General features: G+C 39.3%; 1 protein-coding gene across 2 annotated transcripts; it reads right to left on the bottom strand.

Moving 5' to 3' along the window:
- On the bottom strand, nt 1–9,060 carry ica1 (islet cell autoantigen 1). 2 transcript variants are annotated; one of them, XM_044034268.1, is made up of 13 exons: nt 9,035–9,060; nt 7,357–7,389; nt 7,099–7,270; nt 6,383–6,455; nt 6,191–6,314; nt 5,241–5,439; nt 4,016–4,141; nt 3,597–3,695; nt 3,435–3,526; nt 3,239–3,285; nt 2,218–2,451; nt 1,779–1,868; nt 1–728 (listed from the first exon to the last, which is right to left on the bottom strand). In XM_044034268.1, exons 2-13 carry the CDS (start codon nt 7,371–7,373, stop codon nt 607–609), a joined length of 1,395 nt encoding a protein of 464 aa, XP_043890203.1. In that variant the 5' UTR covers nt 7,374–7,389; nt 9,035–9,060; the 3' UTR covers nt 1–606. The 2 variants fall into 2 exon arrangements, with proteins under 2 accessions (XP_043890203.1, XP_043890202.1); XM_044034267.1 differs by having other exon boundaries at nt 2,200–2,451.
- Nucleotides 9,061–11,570: the final 2,510 nt, after the last annotated feature.

Below are 11,570 nucleotides of genomic sequence, written 5' to 3' on the forward strand. Positions count from 1 at the left end.
TTCATTTATATTTGGTTTTTATGGCTTTGATCATCAACAATGACACAAGTATAAATAAACTCACACTCTGTTACAGGGAATTCTATAATAATCTTAATGAATGATAATCAAACCTCACACTGTAAACTGCAGAATGTTAAATAATCACATGCAACAAACATGCAGCGATTCATGTTTTTAATCATAAAAAAAAAACATTAAAACCTCTTTGAAGAAGGGAAGTCCAGTCCTGAATCCAATCCAGGATTTAGTGTTTACTCATCGTTCACCAGGCCGATCTATGTCGATCTTTGTAAACCACTCACTCTCCCACACCAAAGAGGCTCTGTCAGTTTTGGTGATCTGATGCTGAGAACGGTGAATAAAGAGCGAATGCTACGCGAGACTCGACGTCTCCAAGGCAGCGAATGTCAAAGGCTTCGTATTCCACTCACACACTGAGGTCAAATCCATGCTAACATCATCACAGGCTTCTCAAAGACGTTCACTCTGTCGTCAGAGTTACTGTTTCCAGCTGTTTGGAATCAGCGACAGTTATTAATGAACACTTTTCTCTCTCTGATAAAGGTTCAGAGAAATCACACACAGACAGACAGACAGACGGATCTATGCAGTGTGGAGTTCGTGCGCTGAGTCGGTTTTTCCGACGGCGTCGGGGTTAGAGAGCGGGTCCAGGTCTGCAAACAGGTTGAACCACACTGACAGGTCTCTGGACGTCCCCACTTTGTCTGTTAAATAAAAAGAGTTTAAAGTGAAAGTTCAGTGTTAAAATTAACTCAATCAACACCTGATTTAGTCTGAAATAACTTCAACATATATTTCACTCACTCACTCACTCACTCACACACACACAGGAGTTGTTGCCTTCATCACAGGTTCTGATGACTTATTTTTTCACTTGAGCTTTAAAAATTCTTTATTCAGATCTCAGTGACACAAAGTGACCACACGAGGCAGCAGAGGACCAGCAGCTCCTGTGTCCCCGCAGCTAAATTCACTGATTTTCTCTGTGGACTTTGGTGAGGGAGAGTGAGTGGTTTACAAACTTCTTGAGATTCTTGTAGACATAGTTTAATGTCGACTTTATGAGGTGATTTATTTCCATTTCCCTTTGATCTCTGTCGCGTTCTCGCTGCGTCTCAGGCTGGTCCTCCGCTGCCGGGCATGAACTGTACTAGAGTTCTCAACGGACCTCGGGCTTCCTTTTTTCCGCTCATAAAACACATTTGTTGCAGGTTGTAAATGATGTTTGTTGTGATTTATCACTGTTCATCATGTGCAGAGAGGCAGACCCGACGCCGCTGTGTGCAGAACCACCGACACTTTGGGCATGTTAGTGTCATTTTTGGAGCCTTTTATGATACTCAGCGTGAACTGGAGGAGACAAAATATCCCACTCTGCATCTTGTGCTGCTATGTGCTACGCCAATCACTGATCTCCACAAAGCCACAACATTCCTGTGGCCCTAATTCAACCAGCTGCGGATGCAACAGCAGCAGCAGCAGCAGCAGTAACAGCAAAGAAAACACTGCTTCGATCAATGGGAAAATGTATTCAGAGAATCAGACGTGGGGGGTTTCAGGGCCGGGTCGGGTTGTAAATTTCAGGCCCGTTGAGAACTCGAAACCGCACCGTGACAGCTGATTGTGTCGCTAACTCAAACAATCGGTCTTCCAAAGACGCTGAAACATAAACTAAAAATAATCTTTCTAAAATAATCTTTCCTTCAGCCCATGTAAGTGGATGAGAAACCAGCCACAGCTGTCCTCAGTCGTACCTTTCCCTGTCGGCTGAGACGGGTTCTGACCGGCACCAGGTGACACGTCTGTGGTCTGGGCTCCTGGTTGTGGAGCGACGTTGGCCCAGTCTGAAATGGAGACGCAGATCTTCGGTCAGTCAGCAGGAGGCGCTTGTTAAAATCATCACAGTCAAAACATTTATTCATTCCAGCAAAAATCAAGTCATCCTTTATCAGCAGGTTCATTTCATATAAACCAGATTTATTTAAAGTCTCGTTTCAATGACGTTTATTTAGATTTTTACTGCAGGCAGCGTTTTTATTCTTCTATATTAAGTCTTCTATGTCTTAAGAACATGTTCACGTCTTTATCTCACTGTCTCACTTAAAAGTCTGTCTCACAGTGAGATAAAGACGTGATCGTGTTCTTAAGGTATCATAGATTGTAAAAAACACAAACCCAGGTTCTTGTCCTGACCTGAGACAGAGGAGGTCAGGTGGTCCAGGTTCTGGTCCAGAAGCTGAGACGGTAGAAAGAAGGCGGAGCTTAGTGTCTGTTGCGTCTCGGCCGGTCGTCCTGACGACGCGCTCGTCTCGTCCTCTGCGTCTCCAAACACCTCGGTCCACTCTCGGGAAAAGTCTCCCTCGTCCACGGCGGCGCTGCCCAGGATCTGGCTGAGTAAAGTCATGCTGTCCTGCTCTCTGTCCACGTCTGCACATGAGGGACATGAATTCATTCTGTCATCTGAAAAGATTTATTTATTCCTCTGATCCAGTTTATTATTTTCACTCAATTACAACTAAATACAATTGTTAATACAATCACTAATAGATTTTAATGTTAAAAAAATTTTTTAAAATTTTTTTAAATATTGGTGTTTGTTGATTATTATAAATGGATCCACATCATTAATGTTTAAAGATAAAAATGTGCAGTTGCCATAAAGTGGCACATTTGCCTCATTTACCATTTTTAACTAAATGTCTTTTTCTATGACAAGGTTGATTTTGTGATGACATTTAGCTCTTTTTGACAAAATTGGGCACATTTTAGTTAAAAATTAGGCAATTTATTTCCTTGTCGTAACTTTAATGACAAGCTGCTCATTTTATGACTGAATTTGCTTTTTTTTTAATGTAAAAAAAACTTAATTAAATTTTAGGTCAACGTTTTGCAATTTTTATCAAATTTGTGGCAAAATCTTTGACAGTGTTTTCACTCCTGTGGTAACTTTTATGACAAAATGTGGCACATTTTACAAAACTTGACTCTCGTCATTTTGGGCACATTTTTTAGTCAAAGTTACACATTTTGATTTTTAAAATGAGTGGTTATTTTTATGACAAAGTTTGGATAATTTTGTCAAAATCAGGCATTGTTTTTAATCAAATTGTGGCAAAATGTTTGACAAAATGTGACTAATTCTGATATGATGATAATTTGCGGAAGCTTTTAGCTCAGAATAAATCCGTCATGTGTGAAGTTAACGTGTTCTCACCTTCTCTGATGTCGTCGCTGCTGTTTTCTCTCTCCAGTGAGACGAGTCTTTAAAGACCACACACACACACACACACACACACGTGTGAAGACACTTCATTTACTATATTGCAAATATATTTGTGTAAGTTTAAGAGAAAATGTAATTTTATCAGCTTTTTTATCCACACAGAGGGTCCAGGTCTCCTCAGACTCACTGTTCTTCTCTGCTCTCATCTTTCTTTCCGTCATCGTCGTCTTCTCGTCTTTTCTTCTTCCCTCTCTTTTTGAGCGGTTTGTCTGTCGGCTCCTGCAGCGTCAACAACACGGGTTATTACACACACACACACACACGGGGAGCGGGTGCTGTGACCTCTGACCTTCAGGGTGGAGAAGTCGTAGTGCTGACAGCCTCTGAAGCTCTCGTGAATCGCCGCCATCATGTGAGACGTTTTCTCCCAAAAGTGTAAAAGAGTCGTCTTTAAAAGAAAACATTGCGACATTAACACAATATTTCTGCATCTTTACTCCACCGTGGACAATAAAACAAACTGTATGAAAACACAAGTGAGAGGAAAAATAAAAGAAGAAATAATTCTAATTAAATAAAAGATTTTATCTCCTAAGTAAATCTAGGGTTAGGGGTCATTGAGTGGTGTGTGTGGCTCCCTCTTGTGGCAGTTTTTAGTAATGCTAATTTTTTTTCTACAAACCTGTAGTTCAGTCTAGGCTCACACTGTTTATTTATTTGTTTATCCTTTCATGACATAATAATAATCTGCAAACGCTGAGTGTGTACCTGGTACGTGGTTAAAACGTGCGACAGGAGGTTGCAGCGACTCGCTCCGAGCAGATCCACCTTCTGACAAACGTCGTTCTTCAGTTTGTCGAAGCTCATTTTGGTCGTTCGCACCTGAGCCTGAACCTGCGATAAAACAGGTGACAGAGTCTCAGGTCATGTGACGTCAGGTCACGTGATTTGGGAGCAAAGAAAACACAAAGAGTACTTGGTTGTTGCTGCATTATGTGGTCATCCTCCTGTGTGTGGCTCCCTCTAGTGGCAGATCTTTGTAATGGCCTTCCCTCCCACACTTTACTGTCTTTGAGACGTGCAAATCAAAATATATATATATATATATGTATATATACACACACGTACACATATGATGTGTACATGATTCTTTGTTCTTTATTCTTTGATACGGTTCATGTTGAGCAGTCGTTTCCAAACACTGCTTCAGGACCCATAGGTGGGTCACTGGAGATTATTTTTGGTATCGCCAAATAAATGAGCAAAATATTAGTCCTATATTTTATTAAATTACTATCTTAAGGAATTGAATGTTACGCACAAATTTAAAACATAGTTTGTGATTAATTCTGGAATTGGTCGTGATCGTTTGAGAAGGAAAATGGATCACATTGGGATTTTTTATTCCTGATTTTTCCACCTTGAAAGTTTGGAGTGACCTCACTAACCCTGACAGAGATTATCCACAGAGATTATAAAATGGCTGCCACTGGTACCAAAAACTACTCTTTACTGTTCATTTGTTCTGTCTTATTTAATTTTCAACAGTTTAATTTTTAACCGTAAACATGGAAATTATTCAACTTTCGCTGATGACATCACTGATCAAAGATGACGTAGCTAACTTGTGTAGCGTAGAGTTGTTGCTATGGTGTCGACTCGTGTTGCTAACAATGACAGCGTGGGATGTTCTCCCCTCTGATTTCTGACATAAAAGGATCACAGGATAAACGCTGCTTCACCATATTCCATTTGAACTCTGGGCTCGACTATCTGACCTGAGTCTGTAGATGTCAGAACCCTCGTAGCTTTATAATCTTTTACTTTGTCATCAATTTGTTCTGAACATAAACATAAAGAACTTTTAAGTCTGACTCACAGACTCAAAGGTTCATGTACTTATTTTCTCGTCACTGTTGTGAATCGTTTTTGTTTATCGTCGTAGCGACGCACACTTCCTCGAATCCCTGTCTCCGTGTTTGTGTTCACAAACCTTGCGGAACTTCTCCATGTGCTTGTGCGTGTCGGGGTCGAGCTCCTGAGACGCGTCCTTCATCCACAGCAGCGCTGCTCTGTACTCGGTCCTCGACTGCTCCATACGATTCACCGTCAGCCACGTGTCAGAAATGGCGCGGTAGCGGAACGTCTCCACCTCCTGGTACAAACGGCACAGAGGTTTCCTCAGAGCTAATCTGTAGACGCAGCGTTAGACACAGTGTTAGACACAGTGTTAGAGACGCAGAACACACTCATCAACACGTTTGACATGAAGAAACTACATCTTTTTTAATAATATTCACATTTTCAGGCTGTAAAATTCAATTACACTGTAAAAAAAACCAGCCCTGAATACATCTTACATTTATTCAAATGTCCTTGTTTAAAAAAAAAGTTTTTTATGACTTAAAAATATATATCATAAAAGGTTTGAACATTAAATGTCAATTGTTTAAGATTATTACACTGTAAAAAAAAATAACCACACCAAAAATAAGCCAAATATTCTTATAGTGTTCTTGTTTCTAGTAAAAAAATCTGACGATGGGTTTTTACATCGTAAAATAAAATAAGGGAAAAACAAACAAAAGTGAAACAAAGAAATCAAAAGGATTTAAAGTTAGACGATTATTACACTGCAAAAACAGAAAAATTAGCCAAATATTTTTGGTGTAAACAAAATTTGCTTGGCTGGAATATTTCACTCTGTAATTTTCCTTCAGAAGAAAAACAACCATTTTCACTTGAAATTAATCTCCCTTTACTTGATTGATCTGATTTTTTCACACCAATCTGTGACAGTGAATAAAATAAGCTGTAATAAGACACATTGAGGTCATTTTTCTTTCAAGTGCAAAACTGCAAGAAAAAAACAAAACAACTTCTTAAAGAAATCAGGATTATTTTACTTTCATAAAAGTTTTACAGTCGCAGTTTTGACGTTACCTCTGCTGGGAGGAGAAGCACAGAGCTTTCCCTGTGGCCTGCATGATCTTCCCTGCCCTGGTTTTATCCTCAGAACCCTGAGAGCGGAGGAACCGACCCAGCTCGTTCTCCTCCTGAGACAGAACTGAACAGAATACACGATAAAGATCACGCTGCTCCGTTCACATGGTGCTAAATGAGTTAGAGACGTACAGCAGATCCTCCTCTGGTACTGCTCTATGACCTTCAGCAGCTCCATGCAGCTTCTCTGGACGGAGTGAAAAACCTGCAGGAGCACAACAACATGCTAACATCAACAGCATAATCTGGATTGGATTAGATTGGACGGTCTTTGTTACTGAAGTTTAAAAACGAATAAAAACATGAAGCCTGGAGTACAGCACGTTAGCAGCATTAGCAGTCATCACCTGTGACGCTAGTTAGCTAAGTCATCAACTGCAAAGCAGATAAGTCATTCGCTACAACATCAGCTACAGAGCAAGTTAGCTACATCTTCAGTCGCCAAGTCTGACTCCAGTCTTTTAGTTTGATTATGCATATACATGCAGGAGTAATCAGACTATGAAAGAGAAAACCAAATTATTGTCTTAGTCCAACTAAAACATGAACTGTGTTTTAAACACTAAAGGTCGTTGTTTGACATCATTTAAATCCTTTAACTGTGAAATCACAGCCACAGACGTCAGGTTGAGGCTCGTCTAGATTAAGTCTGGATCAAAGACAGATTTCGGAGATTAATTTCCACTGTGGTGGAATAAAGTCGGAGAACGTGAAGTCTCAGAGCAAACGCTGATGCCGTGAATCAAAAAGTAATTTTAGTCGATGCAGGACTCGACCTGAGGGAAAAACATCTTCAGTGTTTGTTCATGTTTCTGTGAACGAGACTCGCAGCTGCAGCTCGTCCTCACCTCCAGTTTGGCGTCCAGATCTGCGTCGGACGCCACCACATGTTCGTCCTCTTTCTTCCCGGTGACTCGTATCAGCGTCTGCTTGGTTTTCCAGAATTTCTGCTGGAACTTGTTGACCACGGACGAATCCTGGCTCTGGATGAAGCGGTCGAGGTAGTCGCGAGGGTAACCGCTGTGAGTGCGACACGAGAGGAGGAGTTTAACCCAAAACACTCTTTATTTATCGTAAAGTGTGAGGTCAGACAGACGTTTACTCACAAATGTCCTCCCTCCATGTTTCCAGATTATCTTCTGTGGAGAAAACAACATAGTTTATTAAAGTTACACAAATTAAAAACAGCACGTTAGCAGCTACGTTATCAACTGTGATGCAAGTTAGCTATGTCATCAGCCACTATGAAAGTTACCAACATCAACAAGCTAACGAAGCAAGCTAACGTTATCAGCTATGTCATCACCTGTGACGCTAGTTAGCTACATCATCATCAGCTGCAAAGGAACTTAGCAACATCATTAGCTACGGTATCAGCTGCATAGCAAATTAGCTACACCATCAGCTTCGTAGCAAGTTAGCAACACTATCATCAACTGTCAAGCAGGCTAGCTAGATCTTCAGCTACATTTGATTTGATTTTATTTGAAAGGGACCATGTGCAATTAAAAACATAAATGTCACCATTTGATGCATTACACCAGAGTTAGCCTTGGGCTAATTTACATCTGCAGTCCCTACCTAAAGATAAATACAACACAGGTAAAACATCAAATTTCACTCAGCAGGTAATCCTGTAGTCATGTAGAAGGACAAAATAAATACAGCACAGTTAAAACATTACGCAACAAGTAAGAACATACAGCAGTGTAGGAAGTGCCCCTCACAGGTGCACACACACAGACACACATACATATACTCACACAAATAGCCACTGGCAAATTAGTGGGTGCATAATTTGTGTTGTAGCAAATTAGCTACGTCATCTGCGACAACATCAGGCCTGAAGCAGGTTAGCAGCTCTGTTAGCTATGTTATCAGCTGCTATGCACATTATCATCATTAGCTGTGACACAAGTAAGCGCCATCATCAGCAAATTAGCGACATAATTAGCTATGTCATCAGCTACATATCAAATTAGATACATCATCTGTGACATCAGTTGCGAAGCAAGTTAGCAGCACTGGTAGCTTAGTTATAAGCTGCTATGAATGTCAATGTCAATCAATCATCATCAGCTGTGACATAAGTTAGCTCCGTCATCTGCGACAGATGTTACTAGTAACATCATCACCCTCGTAGCAAGATTAATATATGAATGTTTTTTAAACTTTTTTGTTAAAATTATAGAACAAATAATCCAGTTTGACTCTAACAACTGTTTTTTTTAACATTTGTTCTTGTTTTTTGTTTTTTAGAATATTAGATATAATCGTACATTTAAATGATTTGGGCGATTTTTTTTAATTTTGAAAGAATTTCTGATTTTTCGTGTGTTTGTTGCTCATAATAGCATTTTTTATTTTTTGTTCACAGTTCATAAGGTTTTTCTTTCGCGTTTAATAAATCACTTTGTAGTCGTTGACATCTGTTTCACAACAACAGTAATCGGAATAACTGAGTCACATGTAATCCGATCAATTAAAAAAAAATCCAACTGCATAAACATGAATAAATGAGTGGCGTTAAACGCGCAGCGCGAGCGTCACGACAGGTTTTACAATGATGTGAAGATTTAAAATCATCATCATCATCATCGTCGTCGTCGTGTTCTCGAGGACGTGTGTGTGTGTGTGTGCGTGAGAGAGAGACAAAACAACGCCTTCAGAAAAAACACTGTGCGGGAACAAGCAGCGATTTACCTCCGTCGTTAACTCTGTCATCACAACAATAATCACATGAATACGTGAATATAAATGAGCGCGTGTCGTAATAACACATACCTCTGCTGCTGCTTGATCTCATGAAGAAGAAGAAGAAGAAACGTCTTCATCCTCATCAGGCCCACGGTGTGTGTGTGTGTGTGTGTGCGTGCGTGTCACTGCTGCTGCTTCAGTTCAGCCCACGTGACGTCACTCTGCGCTCACTGGTCCTTCTAAGGTTTGTCTCGCGCAAACACATCAGGCAGGTGTGTTTGTGAACACATGAGGGTCACGTGCAAACGGGTCTGATGGCTTTAAAACTAATAACTAATTACTACTCGTTTTATTTAATCAATTCTTATTCATGTCATTTTAATTTACATGTATATAAAATGATCTTCCTATGATATATGTACTTTATATAAATATATATAATACAAGTGCACATTTCAGCAGACAATCACATTATCTATAATAATATTCCCTCCTCTACAGCCTTGTTATATTGATTTAATGTTTATTTTCAAAATGTATAATTCTATTGTACAAGCTAGCTGCTCGTTTTAAGAAGCTTGCTGATCATTGTTAAGAAGCTAGTTGCTAAAGACAGAGGCTAATTGCTGAGAAGCTAGGTGCTATTTGTGAAAAATCTACCTGCCAAAGCTGCTAGTAGAAGCTGGATGCTAATTGCTACAAAGCTTGCGGCTAAAATGAGTAAACAGATGAATATATAATCAAACGTTTAGTTAAAACTGAACTTAGAATTAAATCCATTAAAAGCTCACTGCTAAGAAAAGAGCTAATGCTAATGCTGTGGTCTATTTACATCGGAAGTTCTCGCTATATCAGTCGATCACAACGTGGTGTTTTCTGGACACAAACACAGCGTAGCAGTTAAATGAAACACTTCTGTGTTTACTACTGATTTACTGTGAAAGAAAAACAACAGAGGTGAGATTAACGGTGTTTTTAAGGTCTTATAATTCCACGTTGGCGTAGCACAGTTTAGAGTACAAATGTAAGAAACATAACATTATTAAAATAACATTCACACACTGTAAAACATTCAGTTCATTTACAATAGACTGCTCTTTCTCTCTCAGTGTGTGTCCAGCAGATGGCAGTGTAGTACAGAGACAGCGCGTCGGGGGCCCCGCAGCTTTTATCTGCTGCTACACTTTATTTCATCTCACTGTACTGAGACTCATCTACTGCTGCTGTGTACACTCACTCACCGCCCGAGGGCAACTTCCTGTCACACAGTGAACTGATGAACCTGTGTTTTTAACCGTGGACACTGTGTGTGTGTGTGTGTGTGTGTGTGTGTGAGAGAAAACAGCTCAGGCTGCTTCACTGAACCATTGACAGACAATTAAAGTCTAGATTCAGGGCTGAACATCGATTTATGGACTTTATTTTGGAATTGATGTGATACAATTCTTAGTTTAGTCTACACGTTCATTTTCATTTATAAAGGTATCACTACATACCTTCACTATGTTTATCAGAAAAGACCAGAATCCTATTTTATTTTTTTTTAAATACATTTTATTACACATTAAAAGACAGAGGTGATGATTTCAGCTACACATCACAAAAAAAAAAAACATGAGGCCTAATATATATAGGAAGATTTTTAGACATTATAAATATGAATTCTTCTTAATCCCACATTGACGTTTATTAACTCTCCAAAGCTTCTCTAACACAGAACTAAATTAATAATTTACTTTCACTCATGGAGAAAATTTGAGCAAAAGTGAAAAAGAAGATGGAGAAAAGCAGTAAAACGACTATTGTCGTCAGTTTTGTGTTTTTACGTTAAATTATATCAAAATATAAAAATAGTTCAGTAAGTTTTTACTGTTTCAGCAAAAATCATCTGGAACTGAGAAGTGAAGTCATTTATCAGTAAAATAAAAATGAAAGAAGACTAAAGCCATGTGCAGGTTGTGAAGAAGACAGCTGCTAAAGCTAGCTGCTAGTTGTTTACAAACTAGCTGCTACTTCTTAGCCATTATTCTGATAATGGTTAAGAAGCTATATCCCAAAGCCGGCTGCTAATTGTCTCACAAAGTCATTAATAAGAGTTTGAAGACGTGAGGAAGAAACATCGTAGCAGCTTCATCATAATAGTTTAGAACATAAAAGACTGTTGTTAGCATTTGTATATCGACAGAATTCTATCTTTTACTTTTATAACCTTCTACTTTATTGTTTTGTTTTTGAAAAGTGGGATTTAAGTCCAGTTTAATTTGATGAAACTTTGATCCTTAAACATCCTGAGCTCAACTTGTACCTAAATTGACCTCAATTTCATCTTTAAATCAAAGCACAAACAGGTGTGTTGTCGTCTCAGGGTTATTTACGATCTTCTCTACGTCTTCTGGACGTCGTCCTCAAACCCCGACCCAGGACTTTATCTCCAGTCTTCTGATATCAGCTGATAGATGGACACGTCTCCTTTCTAGAGGAGATATCGTCTCCATGAAGTCCCGTGTCCTTCACCTCATCTGATCGTCCTCGTCTAATTACGTCTCTGAGATGCTATCAAAGCAAGTAGAATTGACTTAAATAAGACAGGAAGACAATCAGAGCCTTAATGTAATTTAAGTGA

The sequence above is a fragment of the Solea senegalensis genome, linkage group LG9 (genome assembly GCF_019176455.1).
Source record: "Solea senegalensis isolate Sse05_10M linkage group LG9, IFAPA_SoseM_1, whole genome shotgun sequence".
Taxonomy (NCBI): domain Eukaryota; kingdom Metazoa; phylum Chordata; class Actinopteri; order Pleuronectiformes; family Soleidae; genus Solea; species Solea senegalensis.

Excerpts from the sequence above, each read along its gene's own strand:
- ica1 (XM_044034267.1), bottom strand. Across the intron at positions 4,142-5,240 it reads ACATGGAGAAGTTCCGCAAG|GTTCAGGCTCAGGTGCGAAC; the intron begins GTTTGTGAACAC and ends GTTTTATCGCAG. Across the intron at positions 2,452-3,238 it reads CAGCGACGACATCAGAGAAG|ACGTGGACAGAGAGCAGGAC; the intron begins GTGAGAACACGT and ends CCTCATGTGCAG.